Genomic DNA, 22866 nt, shown 5'->3' on the forward strand with positions numbered 1-22866 from the left:
CTGGACAAAGGAAAGATTCTCATCCTGGGCAGGATGGAGCAGGATGGCGTGAGATTTCATCGTGCTACTCAGAACCCTATGCAGTTTAAAACTTACGAATTGAGGAGTTCCCCTCGTGGCGCAGTGGTTAACGAATCCGACTAGGAACCATGAGGTTGCGGGTTCGATCCCTGCCCTTGCTCAGTGGGTTAACGATCTGGCGTTGCCGTGAGCTGTGGTGTGGGTCACAGATGCGGCTCGGATCCTGCGTTGCTGTGGCTCTGGCGTAGGCCAGGGGCTACAGCTCCAATTGGACCTCTAGCCTGGGAACCTCCATATGCCGTGGGAGCGGCCCAAGACCAAGAAATAGCAAAAAGACCAAAAAAAAAAAAAAAAAACTTACGAATTGAGGGAAGGTAATGGAAAGTAAGGCACCCAAGACCTCAACGAGAGGGAAAGACTGTGTTATTTCACAGGTGATGTTGGGAAAGGGGAAGGACACTCGGTGGGCGTCCACTTCCATGCTGGTCACCTTTCACTCCCTGTCCTTTGGGCTTTAGAAAACAAATCCTCATAGTATCAGGGGGTTGAGATGTGGAGTCTAATGAACCCAACCAACTTCTTAATTCTTCCCACCACACCTCCAGGAGGCAGCAGTACTCACGGCAACGCGAGATCCTTAACCCACTGGGCGAGGCCAAGGGTCGAACCTGTGTCCTCATGGACACTAGTAGGGTTCATTTCCGCTGAGCCACGACAGGAACTCCCCCAACCTATTACCTTTAAAATGGATAAACAGGGTCCTATTGCATAGTACAAGGAACTACATCCAGTCTTCTGGTAGACCATGATGGAAGATATTTTAAAAGAGTGTATATATGTGACTAATCCACTTGGCTGTTCAGCAGAAATCCGCACACTGCAAATCAACTACATAATCTTAAAACAAAACCAAAAAGACAGCCAAGAATAAAGAAATGATTTTATACCATCCCAAGAAACGGGGAAAAAAGCAGTGTGCGGAGTGGAGGAGAGCGGGAGAGGCGGGGTAGGAATCACTCCACAGAGAACGGTCAGGAGTGGATTTGCACGGAGACGACGGCAGCGGGGCTCAGACCCAAGTCAATGGAAACAATCGCGGGGGCGTGTCCAGGACCGGAAGAGGCCCGGCCGGGGTGGGGCCAGTTGGGAGCCCATTTCCGGCGGCGGCGCGGGGGCGGCCGGGAGACCGGAAGCCGCCCACGGCTGTGGGGCCCGTGGGGCGCGGGGGCTGCCGGGAGACCGGAAGTCCGCCGATGGCTGTGGGGGCTGGCTGCGCGGCGGTCCGCGGCTGCGGGCGAGGTAAGCGCGACTCGGGCCTTCCGGGGCATGGCCACCCGGGCGGGGGCCGGGGCTGCGGTCGCCGGCGCCGCCGTGGTCGCGGTGCTCTCCGCCGCGCTCGTGCTCTACGGGCCGCCGCTGGACGCAGGTACTCGGCGGGGGGCCGCTGGTCCGGGCGGGAGGCGCCGCGCTGGGGCCGGGGTCGCGGGAGCCGCAGGTGCAGGGCTGACCGAGGGACCCCGAGGCCCCCGTCTCGGCCTTGGCTGCTGAGTAGGGCGGACGGTGGGGGAAGAATTGAGGCGTAAACGGGACGAGCGCGCCCGACGTGGAGCCCGGAGGGTGGCTTTCCTCTCCCTCGCCCTGTGATGTGAGACCGCGGACCTCTCAGGCCGCTAAGTAGCCAGCGCGCTGTTAGCTCGCTGCTCGCCACGGAAGGGAGAGGCTGCTGCTTTCCCTCCGTGTAACGCAGGCAGGCGCCGAGCCAGGGTCCCAGCCAGAAGGTAGCTAAATGGTAAAATGCGCTTTTGCTGCGGTCCTTCTCAGAGGCAAGGCGGCAGGTAACTGTTGGGGGCTTTGGGGGTTTGTCCTTTGGCACTGTCGTTAGTTTCAGGGGGTTTGAGGAGCATTGAGGGGTCCCTCTGCTTCCGCACTGAGCACAGTCGCACCAGTTTGGAGATATTTTATTGGTGGCTGTTTGCCTTACATTCACATCGTGTGATTATTTAGCAAGATGTCTCTGTGAGTCCGCTGGAGCTTTCATTACCAGACTGGCTTGCTAAACTTGGGCCGAAAAACAAGTCTAACTCCAGATTACGGACTTTCCTGTCCCAGCTTTAGGGCATCTCAGTTAATTTAAAGATTGCTGTAACCTGTTCCGAAGGAGTTACCCTTCCCAGGAATTGAAAGCACCTTTGGCACAGAAACCTTGTTATCACCGAAAGGTGTGAGAGGTTCTAGAAAACAGCCCACGGTGACGCAATCTGTTTAACGCCCCTCAGCTGCACTTGTTGAAAACAAACAAAAACCAGACAGGTTTGCCCTGTTCTTCCAGATTCAGAATTGTGTGAAGACATTACCTAATGGGACAAATTTTAAGTTGCCTCTTGTCATGGCCTTTTTATCCTTCAGAACTTTGATGTTTACACTTAGTATTTGTTTCTGTGGTTAAGCCCAGATGGTGTCAGTTAGCCAGCTGAAACTTGGTTCTCTGTGGAGTGTAGGGAAAATTTTTAATTGGCCTTTGGCCCTTTCGCTAAGGGTTCTCAGGTGAATGTTACCGGCCGGATGCAGGCTAGCAGTGTGGATTGCACCTTGCATTCGTACAATTCCAATTAAAGCTTAAAATGCTGTGCTTCTCAGCAGTGTTTTTTTCCCCCACATTCCAAATTGGTTTCAGAAGGCATATGAGAAGGATTTCACTTGTCTTTTAGTGGGTGGTATATTTGATTTAAAAAAAATATATATATATTTTTTTGCCTGAAAATGGCAGCGTTTTGGTGAATTGTTGTCTCCTGCCCTGGCTTATTCATCCCTAATCATGGCATCTTCACCAGTCTGTCTCTCTGGGCCTCGGTTTCCTGCCTGTAAAAGGCTAAACTAGCTGCCCATGAAGAGAGTGAACCAGGAAGCCACTAATTTATCAGACATTCCCTGAGTGGCTTTTTCTTTTTTGTGTGTGCGTGTCTTTTTAGGGCCGCACCCCCGGCATATGGAGCTTCCCAGGCTAGGGGTCTAATTGGCTGCAGCTGCCAGCCTGCACCACAGCCACAGCAGATCTGAGCTGCATCTGCAACCTACACCACAGTTTATTGCAGCACTGGATCCTTAACCCATTGAGCAAGGCTAGGGATTGAACCCATGTCCTCAGTCAGATTCATTTCCTTTGAGACCCGCTTATTCTGTGCCAAACTCTGTTCGAAGTGGTTAAGGGCGAGAGTCCAGCCCTTAACCCAGTCACAGGTTCGTAAGGAGGCACAGGTAGAGGGGGGTCGTCTTAGGGATGCTTGTGTGTGATGGTGCTTAGATTAACACGATGGTACCTAATAAACCCAAGACATTGTAGGGACCCAGAAGGATCCTTGAGCGACTGGTACGTTTAGATTTTGTCTTTACAGTTTCTAGACTTTGAAAAGCAACTGTCTTTATTGTTCCGGGGCATTTGAAGGAGTGACCATTTCCTGATATTCTTGTATTGACCAGTCTTATTCTACTGGGTATGTTCAAGTTAGAAACAGATTCACGGTAAACACCTTCATGCCCACACACACAGCTCGCCAGTGGGCTGCAGTCTGACTGTAAGAGCTGGGCTTCCTGTCCCACAGCTCTTCCAGGAAGAGACAGGGTGCGGCAGGGAATTTGGTTGGGGTGCAGGTGGGCCTGCGGAGGTTGAGTTGAGAGCTGGTTGCTTTTTTAGCTCAGATGTGCCCAGGTGGCCTGGCCGTCGGGTTGGACCGTGGGCTGGAGCAGAGCAGTCAGCGGCTGGACCGATCATTGAGCCAGTCTTGTGCCTTTTTGTGGCCGAAGGGTTACAGTAGTTCTGTTCAAGTTTTCATCCTATTCTGATCTGGAAGAAAGGGGAGTGGTACTTGGATGGGTGGTGGTTAATATTCTTTTACATCTTGGGGTCTAAGCCTCTCATCTGTCAGCTAAGGAGGCATTTTTCATCTACTCGTTAAGGAAACTACATGAGTAATTCTGTCGGGTGAAGAGTAGAACCGTGGGAGTGTTACGGCGATAAAGCTGTTTCACCACATGGGCCGAGGCAGCCTCTGGTCTCCCCTTGAACTCGTGACTCACACCTAGTTTTTCCCAGAGGCTAGGGTAACCGGAAGGATAAAAATGTTGGGTGCCTTTTTTTTGGTGACAATATTGTTCATATTGGCAAAGATCCTTTAATTCTGGAGAAAATACACAGTTTATCTATTATCTACTCATCCATTGGGGTCTGCAGAACATAGCATTTCTCTCACAGCTGAGTTCTTTTAAATAATATGGCAGAACATAAAACCCAGGAAGTTTTCCAGGAGTTCCCATTGTGACTCAGCAATAACAAACCCGACTAGTATTCATGAGGACACAGGTTTGATCCCTGGCCTCACTCAACGGGTTAAGGAACCAGCATTGCCCTGAGCTGTGGTGTAGGTCATAGATGAGGCTCAGATCCTGTGTTGCCATGGTGTAGGCCGGCAGCTCAGCTCTGATTCGACCCTTAGCCTGGAAACTTCCATATGCTGCAGGTATGGCCCTAAAAAGCAAAAAAAAAAAAAAAGTTTTTCAAGACAGGCCAATTAAAATTAGCTGTTTTTAAAAAATAAAATTAGCTGTTTATAGACACAGTGATCAAACTCTTTTAAAATATCACTTTGAACCAGTGTAAGAACTGGTTTTTTTGTGGGGGGGGGCGCGCACCCTCGATATACGAAGGTTCCCAGGCTAGGGGTCGAATTGGAGCTGTAGCCACCTGCCTACACCACAGCCACACCAGATCCAAGCTGCGTCTGTGACCTACACCCCAGCTCATGGCAACACTGGATCCTTAACACACTGAGCAGGGCCAGGGATCAAACCTGCAACCTCATGGTTCCCGTGTCCTCTTGGATACCAGTCAGATTCATTTCCGCTGACACGATGGGAACTTCGAGATGTGTTCTTTAGAGTGCCGTTTCCAGGTTGATTAGCGTCTAATTGAGTGTTGGAACCATGACTAGCAAGCGAAATTGGGAACAGCATGAACCTGTCTGACTTGAATAGACAGTCCAGTGCACTAAGCAGCAGTGCGGTTAAAAAGACTTGCAGAGTTCCCGCTGTGGTGCAGTGGGTTCAGAACCTGCCTGCAGTGACTTGGGTGGTCACGAAGGCGAAGGCTCAGTCCTCCCCCTGGCTCAGCAGTGCGTTAAAGGATCTGGCATTGCTGCAGCTGCAGCGTAGGTCATAGGTCGCACTGTGGCTTAGAGCCAGTCCCTGGCCTGGGACCTGGCCATTAAAACAAAAGCAAAAATCTTTCTGAACAGTTAAGTAGGCTTCCAAGATACCTGCTACATCTCAAAATAAATCTTTTTTTTTTGGTCTTTTTGTCTTTTCTAGGGCCGCTCCCACGGCATATGGAGGTTCCCAAGCTAGGGGTCGAATCAGAGCTGTAGCCACTGGCCGTCACCAGAGCCACAGCACCGCCAGATCCGAGCCATGTCTGCAACTTACGCCATAGCTCACGGTAACTCCAGATCCTTAACCCACTGAGCGAGTCCAGGGATTGAACCCGCAACCTCATGGTTCCTAGTCAGATTCGTTTCCACTGTGCCACGACGGGAACTCCCTCAAAGAAAATCTTATACATGCAACATGTATTCGCGTTATTTCTGAATGTCATTTGCTTACAGAAATGAAATAGTGAAACCATTGGGTAAAAATCTGTGGCATTCATATTAAGTCAGCTTTGGGAAGTATTTTGGTTAATGGGGCATTTTAAGTCTATTTTTTATATATGCTGATAGATTTTTAATTTTCTGATTATCATTTTCCTGTTTTTCAGTTTTAAAAAGAGCATTTTCGCTGCATAAAGCACACTCAGTGAAGGATATGGAAAATACTTTACAGTTGGTGAGAAACATCATCCCTCCTCTAACCACCAAGAAGCACAAAGGGCAAGACGGGAGGATAGGCGTGGTCGGAGGCTGCCGAGAGTAAGTGACGTGGCGGGCGTTTGTGTCTGGACTGTCAGTCTCCGTTACCCGGCTCTTTACCTGCCTGTCATCCGTCTGTCTGTCTGGTTGGACCCTGAGGTTATGACACTCAGCCCTTTTCAGTGGCGAACTTCTGATTGAGAGGGAAAGAAAGCCGGGGGCCCTACTTGAGCTGGTCCCTGGCGTGTGCCAGTGCCTGTGTTCTGAGGACGAGGCTACTCTCGTTCTCTGCTCTCTTGACAGCGCTCACTGCTGGAAGCCTGTATTCCTTTTTTTCTTTTTTTTAAGGGCGACACCTGAGGCAAATGGAAAGTCTCAGGCTAGGGGTCAAATCAGAGCTGCCGCTGTTGGCCTCGCCACAGCCACAGCAACGTGGGAGCCAGTCCAGGTCTGCAACCTACACCACAGCTCACGGCAACGCTGCAGCCAAAACCCACTGAGCGGGGCCAGGGATCGAACCCAGGTCCATGCTAGTTGGGTTTGCTGCCGCTGAGCCAAGGCAGGAACTCCGAACCTTGTGTTACTGTTGTAAGATCATAAGACCCTGAGCATCTGCCTGGTTTACTTTGTCATTTGGGGATATTCCTAGGTTTGTGGCCCTGCTACCCTGTTTTTTGTTTTATGTATTTTGCTACTAGTTTGATACACAGGATTTGTAGTCTGTCCTTGCTTATAAACGACACTACTGCCTTTGACTTGGCGTTACCTTTCAGTGTCTGCTGCTTTTCTCTTTCGTTTCTGTGCTTTTTGCCTACCCTTGTATTTTCCACAGTCGAGCGTGTGGTTAAGCAGCATGTGTGTTTATTGTAACCGATGAGTGGCTGGAGTGTATCCACCCGGTATGACTATGACTGCCTCTCCTAAACGAGGGGTGTGTATGTCTTTTGATAGTCGTGTTTTGGGGTGAGCGTGTGTCCCCTGCGCTGGCCTTTGCCATGTCTGGCGAGTGGGTGGCTCTGCTCTGGAGAGGAGGTCGCACGTGTGGCCTGCGCTGAGCAGGTTTGCCATTTGGGGTTAGTGAAACGCTTCACCCCTGGAGTCGACATGGGACTTACAGTCTCTCTTTGATGGCAAGGTCGCGGGTTTTCTTGCTGTGCTTGCTGTGACTTTACAGCCTGGTCACAGGCGTGGCCGAGCAGTCGGGGGAACGCAGAAGGAGGTGTGCAGGTCTCTTCTCGTTTGTCCCCACGCCCCAGCCGGCTGAGGCCCCCCCTCACTGTTGCCCGTGGGGGCAGGTCCCGCTCCTTGGGGCGCAGCCTGTCCAGGGGCTGTGGTCCGTGATTGCTTCCAGCGCCCTGTCTCTCTGCAGATGCCTCGGGTAAACCCACGGTCTTCTGAAACCTCCAGCTTGTATTTTTGGTTTTCCCCTGGCTTACAGCCCACCTGTCGTCCTCACTAGCGGATCCCCAGCCTTGTTCAGATGGTGTCGCATTTTTCTCTTAGACGCATCCGTGTGCATTTCTGATAAAGAAGTGCTTTCTGGAGTTCCCGTCGTGGCACAGTGGTTAACGAATCCGACTAGGAACCATGAGGTTGCGGGTTCGGTCCCTGCCCTTGCTCAGTGGGTTAACGATCCGGCGTTGCCGTGAGCTGTGGTGTAGGTTGCAGACGCGGCTCGGATCCCGCGTTGCTGTGGCTCTGGCGTAGGCCGGTGGCTACAGCTCCGATTGGACCCCTAGCCTGGGAACCTCCATATGCCGCGGGAGCGGCCCAAGAAATAGCAAAAAGCCAAAAAAAAAAAAAAAGAAGAAGTGCTTTCTGTGTCTGTTGTGCAGAGAGAAGTGTCATCTTTATAATATTAAGCCATCAAGTGTACATCTCTTAGAGGCTTTAACGTTTTCCCCAGAAGCGTTTTTATGAGGTTAATTCCTAGGTATTTTATGGGTTTTGCTGATATTTTAGATGGTGTCATATTTTCTTGTCTTTTTTTGTTTTTAGGGCCGCACCTGCAACATATGTAGGTTCCCAGTCTAGGTGGCAAATCGGAGCTGCTAAGCTGCTGGCCTACACCACAGACAGAGCAATGCCAGATCTGAGCCGCATCTGCGACCTACACACAGCTCACACCAGATTCTTGACCCACTGAGCAAGGCCAGGGTTCCAGCCCGTGTCCTCATGGATACTAGTCGGGTTGGTTGCTGCTGAGTCATGACGGGCGCTCCATGATGATGTCATGTTTTCTAATCGATTTTTCCTGCTGTGGAAAATTTTTTTTTTCTTATTTGGCTGCCCTGCAGCATACGGAGTTTCTGGGCCAGGAATAAGATCTGAGCCACAGTTGCAGCCTAATCCACAGCTGCAGCAGTGCCAGATCCTTAACCCACTGTGCCGGCCTGGGGGTCAAACCTCTGTCACGGCACTCCCCAGACACCGCCGATCCCGTTGGGCCACAGTAGGAACTCCTGGTTTGGTTTGGCTTTGGTTTAGTTGATAGAAATCTTGCTGAACTATTTTATACTAGGAGATTAATTTTTTAACAGGATTTTTTTTGGGGGGGGGTGTTCAGCAGTGGTTTTTTTGTTTGTTTTTCTTTTTTAGGCCCACACCCGCGGCATATGGAAGTTCCCAGGCTAGGGGTTGAATCAGAGCTGTAGCTGCCGGCCTATACCACGGCCACAGCGACGCAGGGTCCAAGCTACGTCTGCGATGTACATTGCAGCCCATGGCAATGCTGGATCCTTATCCTGCAGAGCAAGGCCAGAGATCGAACCCACATCTTCATGGACACTAGTCGGGCTTGTCACCGCTGAGCCACAATGGGAACTTCCTTTTTAACAGTTTTATTGAGGCCCAGGTGATGTACAGTAAATATGCGTATGTTATAAATGTACAGTCTGACCTCTGTGTGACCCCCTTAAGCCTTCAGTTTGGACATAATGCACTGCAGCGCGGCCTTGGGCCTGGAGCCAGGACCTGCCTCTCTGACGTGGTGCGGAGGCCTCTGGGAAAGCTCGGCTTCTCTGGGTTGACCTGTGTCCCCTGGACCAGGTCCTGAGCGGCCCGAGGGCGGGCCCTGTGCGGGCGCCGTGTGATTTATTGATGAGCCTGGTGTGTTCGCCTCGTGCTGCAAAGTTTTTGACTGTGAATATGTTCTTTTCAGGTACACGGGAGCCCCCTATTTTGCAGCAATCTCGGCTCTCAAGGTGGTAAGTTTACGTAGAGCTTTTTTTTTAGGATTTTTCTAGGAAATAGTTGGGTTACTTAAATAGGACTGAAGCAGATGTTTTGGATAGAAATGTAAATAATATCTTTGGGTGGTCGTGCCTTTAAATCTACCCTGACCTCTTGCACCACCATAGAGTAACGTGGAGTGGGACTTGTTTTCTTTATTTTTTTTGGCCGAGCCGGAGGCGTGTAGAAGTTCCCATGCCAGGGGTCAAATCCACACCACAGCAGTGACAGTGCCAGGCCACTGTGGCATAGGTTGGTAGCTGTGGCTCTGATTTGACCCCTAGCCTGAGCGCTTCCACATGCCACAGGTGCGGCTCTGAAAAGAAGAAGGAACTGCACCTCACCGCTGTGACCCCTGCTGCGTTTGCAGTCCTTGCGAGGCAGTCGGAGTCTTTTAGCCTTGGCAGTTGCCTGATTAAGTCCTGAAGGCCCGGGGACACAGGGACGGGGAGGTGGGCTGTGTCCCGGGCTGCGCTGCTCCCTTTGGACCTCTTGGTGGTGCCGGCTGGGCGGGGCACCTGCCCCTTGGGGGGCAAGCCCGCCTTTCCTTCCAGGTCTTTCGCTGCCTCTGCTGCTGGCCTCCCCAGCTGCAGGGAAAGTGCAGCTGGGGGCTCTTTTCTTTCGTGGTGACTTGGATGCTCAAGCCAGAGCCTCGCCTGCTCTGGGTGTCTGTGAGCAAGTCCCGCCTTGAGTCGTGTCCTCTGTTCCTCAGGGCGCGGATCTCTCCCACGTGTTCTGCACCCAGGAGGCCGCGCCCGTGATCAAGTCCTACAGCCCGGAGCTGATTGTCCACCCGGTTCTGTGAGTGGGGCTGCCTGGGAGCGGGGCCTGCTGCCACTCTCCCGGGTCGCTGGGAAGCGGCCGCGGTTCGGGGACTTGGTGGGTGGGTCCCCTCGGCAGAAGTGAGACTGTGATGAGCCCTTGCCTGGGGGCAGAAGGAAGCAGACTGTCCGCCGTGTGACAGTGTGGCCGAGGTCTGGGCCCAGGCTGCAATCCCAGAGGGTCCCCCATCCAGGAGGGGTTGGGGGCCTGCCCTCGGCTGAGCCACGCCGGGTGGCTGTGGGCAGTAACGACCAGTTGCTTGCTCAGCAAGCTTAGGTGCCAGACCCAGTCCTGGGTTCCATGGGGACAGCACCTAAGGGGCAGCCACAGGCCCCTGCTCTCCGGGCAGCTTCCTCTGCAGGCAGCTCTGTGCCCTGGAGTTTTCTGTGGTGAAGCTCCTGGGTGACGTGCAGGACCCTGGCCTGAAATGTGCCCAGCAGGGTGTGGGAACTGAGGGCGTAATTTTGATTCAGTTTAAAAGCCACGTGTGTGGCGTTCCTGTTGTGGCACAACAGAAACGAATCCAACTAGAAACCATGAAGTTGCGGGTTCAATCCCTGGCCTCGCTCAGGGGGTTAAGGAGCCAGCGTTGCCGGGAGCTGTGGTGTAGGTCACAGATGCGGCTCAGATCTGGTGTTGCCGTGGCTGTGGCGGAGGCTGGCAGCTGTAGCTCCGATTCGACCCCTAGCCTGGGAACCTCACGCTGATGACGCCAGACAGGCTAATCTGACCACCCCCCTCCTGTCTGATGCCCACTAGCCACGTCTGTCTGCATGCCTATCAGACTGCTGAAAACACTCCCCAAACCCACCTCTGGGCACCCCCCAGCGCCCCCACCTGGCTGATGACAAGTCACTGGGCCCTCACCCTGGGTGGCCTCATGGCACTCGGCCTCTCCTTGTATCTCACAGCCCACCTGTTCTGACACAGCCTTTGAGCGTTTGCATTTTTTCTTAGGGCCACACCCATGGCATGTTGAGGTTCCCAGGCTATGGGTCCAATCAGAGCTGCAGCCGTTGTCCTGCACCAGAGCCGCAGCAACACGGGATCCGAGCTGCAACCTACACCACAGCTCACGGCAGCGCCGGATCTTTAACCCACTAAGCAAGGCCTGGGATCGAACCTGTGTTCTCATGGATACTGGTCAGATTTGTTTCAGCTGAGCCGCGGTGGCAGTTCCGAGCATTTCTGTTTTAAGAGGCTCATCTGGGAGTTCCCGTTATGGCTCAGTGGTTAGCAAACCCGGCTAGGAACCATGAGGTTGCAGGTTCAGTCCCTGGCCTCGCTCAGTGGGTTGTGGCTCTGGCGTATCGCCATGTGCCTGCTCCTCCCTGTCTGTGTCCCCAGAGCGGGTGGCTTCCCTTGCAGCCTCCTACCTGGAGATGGCTGTCCTTTGTCCCTTTAGCCACTGGGTCTGGAGGTGGGCTGCGCATCCTCCCTGTCCTCCTGAACCGTCGCCCCTCAGTCCCAAGGCCCCCAGGTCCCCTCAGACGGCCGGCGGCCCCTGCACCTTCAGCCACCTCGGGTCCCCGGCAACTCCCTGAACAGTGATGTCTGTCGCCATTGCACCGCCTGCTGTTCCGTGTGTGTGTCACCAGCGGCGTCACCGAGCGGTTATTTGTGCAGTGACTTCTGCTGCCTTTACCAGGCGGTTGCCTTGACCGCGTCCCGTGTTAGAACACTCGGCCACCCAAAGACAGACACTCCCCCGCTGCCGCCCCAGCCCCAGGCAGCGTCTAGGGGGCTTTGTTCCTGCAGCGTTGCCTTTGGGAACACGTCACATGGGCGGAATCAGACGCCGCGCGGTCTCTTGGATCTTTCACTGGGTTTCATGTCTTCGAAGTCTGTCCACATTGTAGCCTGAGTTGGTGCTCTGTTACTTTTATAAAAAATTACAAATTTAGACCCCTTCTCCCATCTCCTCTGCGCCCCACTGGCAGCTGCCAACCTCCTCTCTGTATCCGTGAGCTCGGTTTTGTGTTTGGGGTGGTTAGTTTTGTTGGTTTTGAAGATTCCGCACGTGAGAGGGATCCCGTGCTGTGTGTCCAACTCTGACTTACCTCACTGAGCAGAACGCTCTCGAGGGCAGCTGGATGTTGACAACTAGACGGGTCTGTGGTGGGTCCTGGAACAAGGACGGGGGCGGGCGGGGGGATCGGGAACCGTCTGTGTGCTTTAACAAAGTGAACAGGTAAACGCAACAGACTAAGTAACCGGCTGACCCTTGCTTTCCTTCGTCAGTGACAGCCCCGATGCCGCCCGCGCCGTGGGAGAGTGGCTGCCCCGCCTGCACGCCCTGGTCGTGGGGCCTGGCTTAGGCAGAGACCACGTCCTCCTGGAAAACGTCAAGGTACCACGTAGGCATGTGCACTGCCTCTTCCCACAGACTGGGCTCGTGGACATGGGGACGTCCCAGCAGAAGCATTTTTCTCGCGTGTTCTGTGGTCTGCTCTTGTGCCTCTGCCTAGGGATGCTGAGGTGGCTGGAGCTTGGCCTGGGGGAGGGAGGAGGAATGAGGCGAGAAGGTAGTGATGCGCTTAAGAACTGGGCCGCGCCGGGTGAACGCCTTTCCTCCGGGGTGCTGGCTCTTGGGTGCAGTGGCCAGAGGAAGTCACCGTGGGACCTGACGAGATGGGGCCCCAGCATCTGGCTGAGCAGTGTTAGCAGGGGCCAGGCTCACATTCACCTCCTAGCCAGACCCTTTTGTGCTGGGCACCTGGCAGCTTGCTCGACTGGCAGGCCCCCCTGCCCCAGGGGGTCACTGAGAGCCGAGCTTGTGTCGTGCTTTGCATGGGACAGCGGGTTGCTGTCACAGATGACTCGGGGAGAGGACACTTCTGGGAGTTACTGGAACGGTGTCTCTCTTGCATTTAGATAGAAGCGCAAAAGGTATTTCGGTGGTTCGAGCTTTGTGTCCTCAGCTGCGGCCTCTTGAGAGCCCCTGTCGAGTTGATGTCTTAACCTGGTGCTTCTCTGACCTCGAGTCCTCCTTGGGTCTAGAAAACCCTGGGCCTTGGCCCCGCAGGCCTGATGTTTTGCTGGCTTTGCACTCTCTTCTGTCCCCTCTGTCCTTGTCAGCTGGAACCAGTGCAGCTGGGCGCTAGGCGATGCGGAGGTGGGCAGGGGCCCTAGTTCACCCCCGCACGTGTGTGCGTTGGCTCTTCACTGCTCACTTAGGCTGTTCTTTAGCACGGAAGCTCCGTTTTGTACCTGCCCTGATAGAAGGTGGTGCAACCGGGAGTTCCTGCTGTGGGGCAGTAGGTGAAGGACCTGGCATGGCCGCAGCTCAGATGCAGTCCCTGGCCTGGTCCAGGTGCCACAAGTGCAGCCGTTAAAAAGAAAAAAATGATAATGCTGAACTGGAGTAAAACACCCCCTGGGAGCAGGGACACCGAAAGCTTGGATGGCACGCCACCCCACGTTCTGCGTGTTTCTGCTGCCCAGCGTCCTCCGACACTGCCCGTGTCACTCTCCTGGGACACATCTCAGGCACATCCTGCTAGTTATCCACCCGACTAGTGTCCACGAGGATGTGTGTTCGATCCCTGGCCTCACTCCGTGGGTTGGGATCCGGCATCGCTGTGAGCTCTGCTATGGGTTACAGACGTGACTCGGACCCTGCCTGGCTGTGGCGTAGGTTGGCATCTGCAGCTCAGATTGGACCCCTAGCCTGGGAACCAGGATGTGCCACAGATGCGGCCCTACAGAGCAAAAGAGATTCGTGTGAATTTAAGGTGAAAAGAGCTAGAGTTCTCTGTGCTTCAGGTGTTTTTCTTTGACTTGTAAGTTCATAATAAACAATTTCATGGTTACCTTTTTAAAAACAACACCGTGCAGTGTGCAGGTGAGCGTGTGTCCACCGCCCTTCGGGGCCCAGACCGCCGGGCGCACGTCCCCACACGTGTTGTGGACCCTCCTTGGGCGTGTGAAGGAGCCGTCGTGGTCTCGAGAGAACCCCCGGCATTTTGGAGCGTGTCCTGGGTCCCAGCCCGTTGGCCCCGTGCTCGTGTTTCTCCGCTCCCACTTGCTTCACGGAGCAGGCACTCAGCAGAGGTTTTCGGAGGGAATTCGCGGTCTGGTCTGATCTGTTCAACAGCCCGACCAGAGGGACTTCTCTTTCTTGTTTTTCCAGGAGGAAACTGAATCCTGGAGAAATTAGCTCACATCCCTGAGGTGGTCACGAAGCAAGTAAACTATTGCTTTTCTTCTTTGACAGTTTCATTGAGGAGACTTTTCACACCACGCAGTTCACTCTGTGCAGTTCAGTGGCGCTGGTGTATTTGTGGAGTTTGCAGCCATCACCACAACTTTAGAGCATTTTCATCGCCCAGAAGAAACCGCACCCGCTAGCAGTTGCTCCCTGTCCTTCTCAGCCCCCGCCCCCGGCGGCCATGGGTCTGTTTTCTGTCTCAGTGGGTTTGCGGGTTCTGGACCTTTCGTGGAAGTAGGATCGCACAGGGGGTGGCGTTCTGTTCACCCAGTCTTTCAGGGCTCATCCCTGCTCTGGGCATCGGCGCTTCACGTCGTGTCGTTGCTCTTCATTCCATCGAGTGGCGAGGTCCCCTCGCTGCCTGGTGGCGTCTGGGCCGTTCACACGTGCTGCTCTCGCGCAGAGGGCTGCTCTGAACCCTGCCCACGCGGTCTCTGTGGACTTTGATTTCCGTGGGGAGACGCCTGCGGGAGGGCTGGTCACAGAACAGCTGGTCTCGCCTTCGGAGGAGCTGCCGGGCTGTCTGTGCAGAGGTCCCTTCCACCCGCAGCGGCCGCCGCCTCGGCCTCGGTTCTGCACACGCCGTCCGGTGCTTGTCCTGCTCACTCTGGAGTGGAGTGGTTTACGTTTCCCTCACGCTAATGATGTCGCGATTTTTTCATGTGCTTTTGGCCGCTGGTGGGTCTTTAGAGAAGGATCTATTCATGTTTTTTTCCCATTTAAAATTTGTCTTTTTCTTTTATTTAAAAAAAATTTTTTTTGCCTTTTTTAGGGCTGCATGTGCAGCATGTGGAGGCAGGCTAGGGGCTGAATGGGAGCTGCACCTGCTGGCCTGTGTCACAGCCACAGCAACGCCAGATCCAGGCCGCCTCATTTGTGACCTACACCACAGCTCACGGCGACGCCAGATCCTTAACCCACTGAATGAGGCCAGAGATCGAACCCGTATCCTCATGGACTCTCGTCGGGTTCGTTACTGCTGAGACACAGTGGGTACTCCCTTATTGCTCATGCTCTTGGTGTCTTACCTGAGAAGGTGGGGGGCTGTGTTTCTGTATTTCCTTTTTCTTCTTTTCAGAGCTGCACCTGTGGCATATAGTCAAATCGGAGCTGCAGCTGCCGGCCTGGCCGCAGCCATGGCAACACCAGATCTGAGCTGCATCTGTGACTTCCACCTCAGCTTGGGCCAACCCTGGATCCTTAACCCCCTGAGTGAGGCCAGGGATGGAACCTGTGTCCTCATGGACACTGCATCGGGGCCTTAACCTGCTGAGCCTCAGTGGCAGCTCCATTCCTGTGATTTCTTTTGCGGGCTTTCGTCTGTGGTCTGTCCTGAGTTGACACGTATGATACGAGGAAGGGTCCAGTCTTCGGCTTTTGCAAGTGGACGTCCGGTTGTCCCATCACTTCTCGGCCGCAGTGGGTTGTCTGGCATCCGTGTTGAAAATGAGTTGCCTCCATGGAGGGTTTGTTTCTGGGCTCTGCCTTCTCACCTCTAGGTCTGAATGGCTGTCCCTGTGCCCGTCACCCACAGGGTCCTGACACTGTAGCTGTGTGCAGTGAGTGCCGACCTCACACAGCCTGGGTCCTCCGGCCTTGTTCTTCCCAGCATTGTCTTGGTTCTTCTGGGTCCGTGTGCTTCCGTGAGCTTTAGGCTCAGCATGTCAGGTGCAGAGCAGGCAGCTGGGGTTCTGGTCGGGGTCAGCTCGGACCTCTGGGATCACTGCTGTCTTAGCAACACGGAGTTTCGGTTCATAGGCCGGCGCTGGGCCCGTTTCTGGATCCAGAATGTAGGGTCGGTGCTCTCGGGCAGCCTGTTCTGTTCTCGGCAGAACGTGCAGGTAGCTGCTCGTTATTTTTAACAGCTGCGTCGTCCTGCACTGTAGTGTCGTTAACTGGTTCGTTTTGGTGGTTGACCGCTTTTTTCCTCTGCTGGGGCCGTCTTGACCATCGCTGTGTTTCTTTGGGGGCTTTCTCTTTAGCGGAAATGCATAGAAACTCGTGTGTTCAGGCGGAGATGCCGAATGACAGCGTCTGAGCTGCAGAGGGAAGCAGGCAGCTGCCACCCACCGGGCACGTTACTGTGGGGGCCTCGCACAGGCTGTGCCTCCGCAGGCATCTGGAGCTGCACGGAGAGGGGTCCAGGGGGCTCGAAGCGGCCAAAGCTGAAAACAGAATCTGACCACTGCGTGAGACACACGACCGGGAACTGGGGGCTCTTTTTAGCCTTAGTTGGGGGCTGGGTCCCCGCAGAAGGGAGGCTTCCAGTTCTCCCGTCGGGTGGAGACGGACTCCTCTGGCTCAGGCCTGGACGGAGCTGGCAGAACGCAGGCTGCGAGTCCCTCCACACAGTGTGGACCTTGGGGTTTTGGAGAGCTGCTTGCGCGGTTCTCCGGGGGCTGGTGAGGGGCGTCTCCCCTAGGTGTGTCTGCCCTGGGGGCTGTCGCCCCTTGCCCCCGGCTCATGGGTGGCATGCTCCTTGTTGCGGCCGCCCCCCGGCTCATTGCTGGAGGTGCCCCGCTGCTCCTTTCTCCAGCCCTCTTAGGAGGGGAGTGGACTGCTGTCCGGCTGGTGGCCCTGCCTGTGCTGATGGCACCGTCCTTGCAGACAGGGGACGTGGCAGGTTGTATGTGCCGGGCCCTGTGGGCAAAGCCCGGAGGCCCCAGTCACGCGTTGTGTGGCGCTGCTCCTGTCCCGTCGGTCAGTGTGTCGCGTATTCACACTCGTCAGGTTTGGACACTCACTCCACGCCGCTGTCTCTGTGAGAACTTAGGAAAGTCGGATCCGGCAAAGGCCGATTGGTTCTAACAGGAGCACCAAACCCAGAGCGGGCGGGCAGAGCAATGACGTTGCTCAAGAAACACGTATCCGTGGGCCCTGTGTGGTTTTTAAGCAAAACTCCCCAAAGCTAGTGCAGCCTTTCAGAGAGAAGTGATTCTGTTTATTGCTGTGGTTATTTAGTCTTCTTAGGGCCACACCCGCAGCACAGGAAGGTTCCCAGGCCCGGGGTGGAATCGGCGCTGTAGCCACTGGCCTACACCACAGCTCACGGCAGCACCGGATCCTTAACCCACTGAGTGGGGCCGGGGATCGAACCTGCGTCCTCACGGATGCTACGTTCATTTCCACTGCGCCCCAACGGGAACTCCTGCGGTCACTTACTTAAAACACAGGAAGTGTTACTGTGAGAAATAGAGCAAAACCGAGGAGTCACGGAATTCCCACCTCCTGGCCCGAGGGTCGGGAGCCGCTGGCCATTTGGCGATGCCAACTCAGGGTCGCCCTCGTGGGCTCCTGTGCTCGGGGGGCCTGCGCCTCGCCTCACGGACGGTCTTCTCTGTCTTTCATGCGTTTACTTTATTGTTTCCTGCCTGTTGGTTGAAGGCCTGATCAAGTCCCTCAGGAGCTGCTGGGTTTTCCCTTGGCTTTTCTGAGAGGAGCCGGGCTGGCTGCTCAGTGGGGTTTCGTTTCTTCCAGGGCATTTTAGAAGCGTCGAAGGCCAGGGGCGTCCCCGTCGTCATCGACGCGGTGAGTGTGGCCGCCTCCCTGCGCCCCCCGCGGCCCCTGCGCCCCCGCGGCCCTGCAGTAACGGGAGTCCTCGCCTGCAGGACGGGCTGTGGCTGATCGCGCAGGAGCCGGCCCTCGTCCAAGGCTACCAGAAGGCCGTTCTCACCCCCAACCACGTGGAGTTCAGCAGACTCTCCGAGGCCGTGGTGAGTGTGCTGACGCCCGGGGGCGGGCGGGTGGGCGTGTGAGAGAGAATCGCCCCCGCGCTTCTGCCCCGGCTCGGCCTGCAGGCACCTGAGGGACAGACGGAAGAGGCAGGTGGACGTGCGTGGTGATGTGGTCACGGGGCGTCCTGCAGTCCGTGTGTCAGACCGGGGAGGGCGGGTGGTGGGCTCGGGGGAGCCCGCCCCTCCTGCCACTGTCACTCCGTCCCTGCCCTGTGTCGTCACCTCTGTAAACGTGGCAGGCATGGAATCGGCCTCCTGGGGTTCGAGAGGAGGAAGTACGGGTGGCCCTCGAACAGCGTGGGCGGCGGGGGTGCCGAAGCCTGCGCGCCCTCGGAGGCCTGAGTGTGACTCACCGTGGGCCCTGCACCACGCGGCTGCTCCATCGGCGCGGCTCTCGCACCCCGGGTGCCGCGTCCGAGGATCCATCCAACCTCCGGGTGGTGTCGTGCGGCGTTTTTACTGTGGGAGAAACGCACGTGCCGGGAGTCCCATCGTGGCTCAGCGGAAGCGAATCTGACTGGCACCCGTGAGGACGTGGGTTCCGTCCCTGGCCTCGCTCAGTGGGTTAAGGATCCGGCGTTGCCGGGATCTGTAGTGTAGGTCGCAGACGCGGCTCGGATCCTGCGTGGCTGTGGCTCCGTTTCCACCCTTAGCCTGGGAACCTCCATGTGCCGTGGGTGCGGCCCTAAAAAGACAAGAAGAAAAATCCACGTGTAAGGGGGGCCCACGGTTCACACTGGTGTCGAGGTTCAGCTGTGTGTTCAGGCCCAGTGTCCCTCTGTCTCCCAGTCCATTCATTCAGACATGCGCCATTTGGGCCAAGCTCTGAAACCTCACGAGCACTGGGCCTGAGCCCTGACTGCTCGGACCAGTCGGGGCAGGAGTGGTTTCGCCCCGAGCCCCCGGTTGGCACTCCCTGGGGGGCTGGAGCACAGAGCGTGTCTCCGCACAGGGGCCGGAGCTCAGCCGTTGGCGGGGCCGGGCGGGTTCCCTGGCTGCGTCAGGGGAGCAGGACGGCCAGGCTCGGCCCACGTCTGCTGACGACTGTCTGTGGTCCTGTCGTAGCTGGGAGACCCCCTGGATGGCAGGGACCGCCGTGGAGCCGTGCTGAGACTCAGCCAGGCCCTGGGGAACGTCACCGTGGTCCAGAAGGGGGAGCAGGATGTGATCTCCGATGGCACACAGGGTGAGTGGGCGGCTGGGCCGGGCACCAGCTCCAGGAGGACCCCTGGGCACACAGGTGCCACCCAAAGAGGGATGTCGCGGTCAGCCTGTCAGCCGCAGCAGGCCATGTGGGAGTGTGTGACTCCTGCTTCTGTCTTGGAAAAATGACTGGCACGTGGACACCAGCAGCTGATGCCGGTGCGGGAGCCCTGGGTGCGGCGTGTGACTGCGGGACTCGGGGGCTGAGTGGCCCAGCGGGGGAGGCTGGTGGCGGCGCCTAAGAGGGCTCACGTGTGAAGCTTGCTCCTGGGACCTCCCGCCACGGCAGTGTTCTGGGGCATGGGAGTCGGGCAGCAGACGGGTGTGCTGGGGCACCTCTGTGCACTCACACACACACACCACACTCACACTCGCACTGGACGGGCACGCGGTGCACCGTCGCTGAGGGGCCCTGACGCCTGCGCTGCTCTGGGGGCTGGGAGGGGCCCCGGACTCCAGCACAGTCGGAGCAGCAGCCCCAAGACGCTTGCTTTCCGAGCAGTAGCACCTTCTCGTCACGGCCCGGTTCTGATGGTCCCCTCCGAGCCCTCACGGGGTGGCTCGCAGAATGTGGGGTGGGCACCCTGGAGCCTAGCCCTGCCGTCCCACCTTTCCCCACAGGTCCCTCGGTGCTGGGTCTGGGGCAGCCTGGCCTCTGCCTGCTGTGGCCTCCTGGTGGCGGGGGGCCAAGGGGACGTAGGGCAGCCCCCTAACGCACCCCCTCGCTCCACAGTGCTCGAGTGCAGCCACGAGGGCAGCAGCCGCAGGTGTGGGGGGCAGGGGGACCTCCTGTCGGGCTCCCTGGGCGTCCTGGTGCACTGGGCCCTCCAGGCCGGCCCCAGCAAGACAGATGGGTGAGTCACATCTTCTGTCGTCCCGCCCTGTTCCAGCGGGTGTGCAGTCACTACGCAGCTGTGTGGAACATTCCAGATGGAATGCCCCAGCAGAGATCCCGGCAGGGGGTGAGACCAGAGCGCTCCAGGGCGTCGCTGGCCACCACGCCTCTGCAGGTGCCGCCCCAGGGCGTTAAAGCCGGGGTCAGCTTGTCCTGAAAGGTGGCACTTTGTCCCCAAGGCAGCGGGCCCTGAGTGAGCTGGGCCTCGGCTCCTCCTCTCTGCACCTCCCCAGGGCCCTGTGCCCCAGTGTCCTTCAACCCTGAGACTGCGCCTGGCCAGCCGGGTCTACTCAGTGGGTGGGGATTTGATAGGCCTCTTGTCAGGGCACCAGCCTCGGGGTGAACCGTTGCCACAACCGCCGTAAAGCTGCCTCCTGCCCCGGAGGCACGGCGTGCTTCAAGTTGCCAGCGTGGGTGCCAGGGTGACCACAGGAGGGACAGTCAGCGTCTCCCCTGCAGGCCCAGCTCCCTCCTCGTGGCTGCCTTGGGCGCGTGCGCTCTCACGCGGCAGTGCAGCCGCCAGGCCTTCCAGAAGCACGGCCGCTCCACCACCACGACCGACATGATTGCGGAGCTCGGGCCCGCCTTCAGCCGCCTCTTCGAAGACTGAGCCGCCCCGCACCGACGGGAACCCACCCACGGGAACCCACCGGCTCTGCGTCTGGGCCGCGCAGGCGGATGGAGGCAGCATCGGCATTGGGGACTCGGCACTCGGCTCAGACTCACGTGCACGCGGGGTGTTAAGATGGGAAACAACGCACCCCGACCTTTCCTGGCTTCTCAGCCGTGTCAGAAAAGCACGATGGGAACCGCAGGAGGCGGCGGCCCGCCGAGGGTCAGCAGCGCTGCTTCTTCCCACAGGAGAGGCTCCCCTCGACGGGTGCTCCCCTCAGAGGAATCCACCCTCATTCGCAGTGCTTTCTAACTTGAGGTCCCCAAAGGAGGTGGTGCCATTCATTTAGCTCATTTCTGTTTAGTGATTAGGTTGGAAGTACCTGGGCAGAAATATTAAGCATGGGCTTTTTGGTTAATTGAAATATTTCGGGATAATCAGTGGTCTGCTGGAACCTAGAAATCCTTTGGGGGCACCTGGGAAGTCACAGGAGGAGGTGAGGGGGCCCTGACTCCAAGCATGGGGCTGGGTGGGACTCCGGGATGCCTCCCACTCCCACCTGTGTGTGTCTGTGCACAGGTCACACGGTTGGCGGGCACCTAGGCTCCGAGCGCAGGGTCTGGTGGAGGTGGCCTCATGGGGTCCTGATGCCATCCTGCCTGCTGCCGCCAGGGCCCTCTGCTCCCACAGGCCAAGGCCCGAGCAGTGTCCCCGTCCCGTTGCTGGGTCAGCTCGTGCGTGCTTGTCTGCAGGAGGGGAGGGTGTCTCGGTGGCTGGGTTACTTTCTGCTGTTGCCTTTCTCTGCGGGGCGGGTCCCAGCGCAGCCTCTGACTGCGTTTGATGATGCCTTCTGCAGGCGGGGCCGTGGTGCCCGCGCTGTGGTCAGACGCCTCCCCCGAAGGCGCCCTTCTTTAAACAGCTGTGAGCGCTGTAAGTTCACGTCTGTGTGTAGAAAAGCTTCGCTATCATCGTATGGGGACTTCTCCAGAAAACACGTCAGGGACGTTCTCGCCTTCGGAGAATCACACCTGCGTCGTGGTGACTATTAAAGGTTTGTTTCAAAGAGTTTTGTGTGTTTTCCTTTAATAGCCAGAACTCAGCTTAGTCCACAGGCCACCTCTCGGATACCGCGGAGATGAAGAAAAAAGCCCATCTGCCTGGTGGCATGGTTTTCACCAGCATGCACCAAAACTGGTAAAAGGAGTAAGTCTGAAATTCCACAGGAAATAAAACCTGTCACACCTCCCGGGTCTGCCCTGAATCCCTTTGCTAGAAGGGCCCCAGTCGGAGGCTTGCGCCCTGGGTCCCTGACAATCCCGGTGCTCACCAGCTCCAGCCGAGGACCCTGCCGGCCAGCAGCACAGATGTGCGTGCGGTGCTCAGGTCGGGCTCCGGCCGGCCTGCCGTCTTTGCTCTGCTGCTCAGCAGGCGGGTCGGTTCTAGCAGGACAGCTTCTGAACAGGTTCCCTGTCTGTCGAGGAGCAGCCCCTGCCTTCCAGGGTCAGGTGGCTGCTGGCCCACGGCAGGGCTGAGCTGGCGCTTCCTGCTGCCCGAGGCTGTGCCTGCGGCATCTGTTGGTGTCGGCTCGGCTGGGGGACATTAGGGTGGCCAGGGTCTGAGAGCTGAGGGAAGAGGGGCACCCCGTCTCCTGCTGGTTCTCTGAATGCTGCAGCTCCCCACCTGCAGCAGGTGAGGAACCAGAGAACAGGGGTGCCAGCGAGTGCCATCCCATCACACCTGCGTCCTCTCCCGGGTCACCTTGTGAGCACAGCCCTGATCCCGCAGCCTTGGCTCAGGCAGCAAAGGCTGGCACCCCCAGAACTAGCTGTTTAAAAGGGGGTCCAACCTGATACCTTCCAGGACCCCCGGAAGGGCTCTAACATGCCAGGCTCATGGTCTCAGGCCCGCCGCCCATGGTGTCAGACCCCAGGTCCCAGCTGGAGCCGGTGCTCTGGGCTGATGCGTTTTGTGTGTCTTTAGGGCCGCACCTGTGGCATGTGGAGGGTGCCAGGCTACGGGTCTAGTCAGAGCTGTAGCCACCAGCCTACACCACAGCCACAGCAACACCAGATCCTTAACCCACTGGGTGAGGCCAGGGATCGAGCCCCCAACCCCATGGTTCCCAGTCAGATTCGTTCCTGCTGCGCCACAACGGCAACTCCAGGGCTGATGCGGTTTGGAAACCACCGTGTCTGGCCGTCGCTGCTAGAGATGCAGTTAGCAGCTTGCTCCACACGCCA

At 56.9% G+C, this 22866-nt stretch overlaps 1 protein-coding gene across 6 annotated transcripts; it reads left to right on the forward strand.

Moving 5' to 3' along the window:
- The first annotated feature begins 1262 nt into the window (after positions 1–1262).
- Positions 1263–21691, forward strand: NAXD (NAD(P)HX dehydratase). Of its 6 annotated transcripts, none has more exons than XR_014818785.1 (10): positions 1263–1447; positions 5828–5978; positions 9079–9124; positions 9862–9950; positions 12213–15170; positions 15260–17709; positions 17790–17894; positions 18981–19101; positions 19852–19972; positions 20473–21691. XR_014818785.1 is itself a non-coding variant. In NM_001243422.1 (10 exon segments), coding segments are annotated over 10 exon segments (990 nt in total). In that variant the 5' UTR covers positions 1263–1274; the 3' UTR covers positions 20624–21691.
- The last annotated feature ends 1175 nt before the right edge of the window (positions 21692–22866 follow it).

This window comes from Sus scrofa, chromosome 11 (assembly GCF_054392235.1).
Source record: "Sus scrofa isolate SSC_HxYL_T2T_F1_AM1 chromosome 11, Sscrofa_HxYL_maternal_Yorkshire_Landrace_v2.0, whole genome shotgun sequence".
NCBI classification, from domain to species: domain Eukaryota; kingdom Metazoa; phylum Chordata; class Mammalia; order Artiodactyla; family Suidae; genus Sus; species Sus scrofa.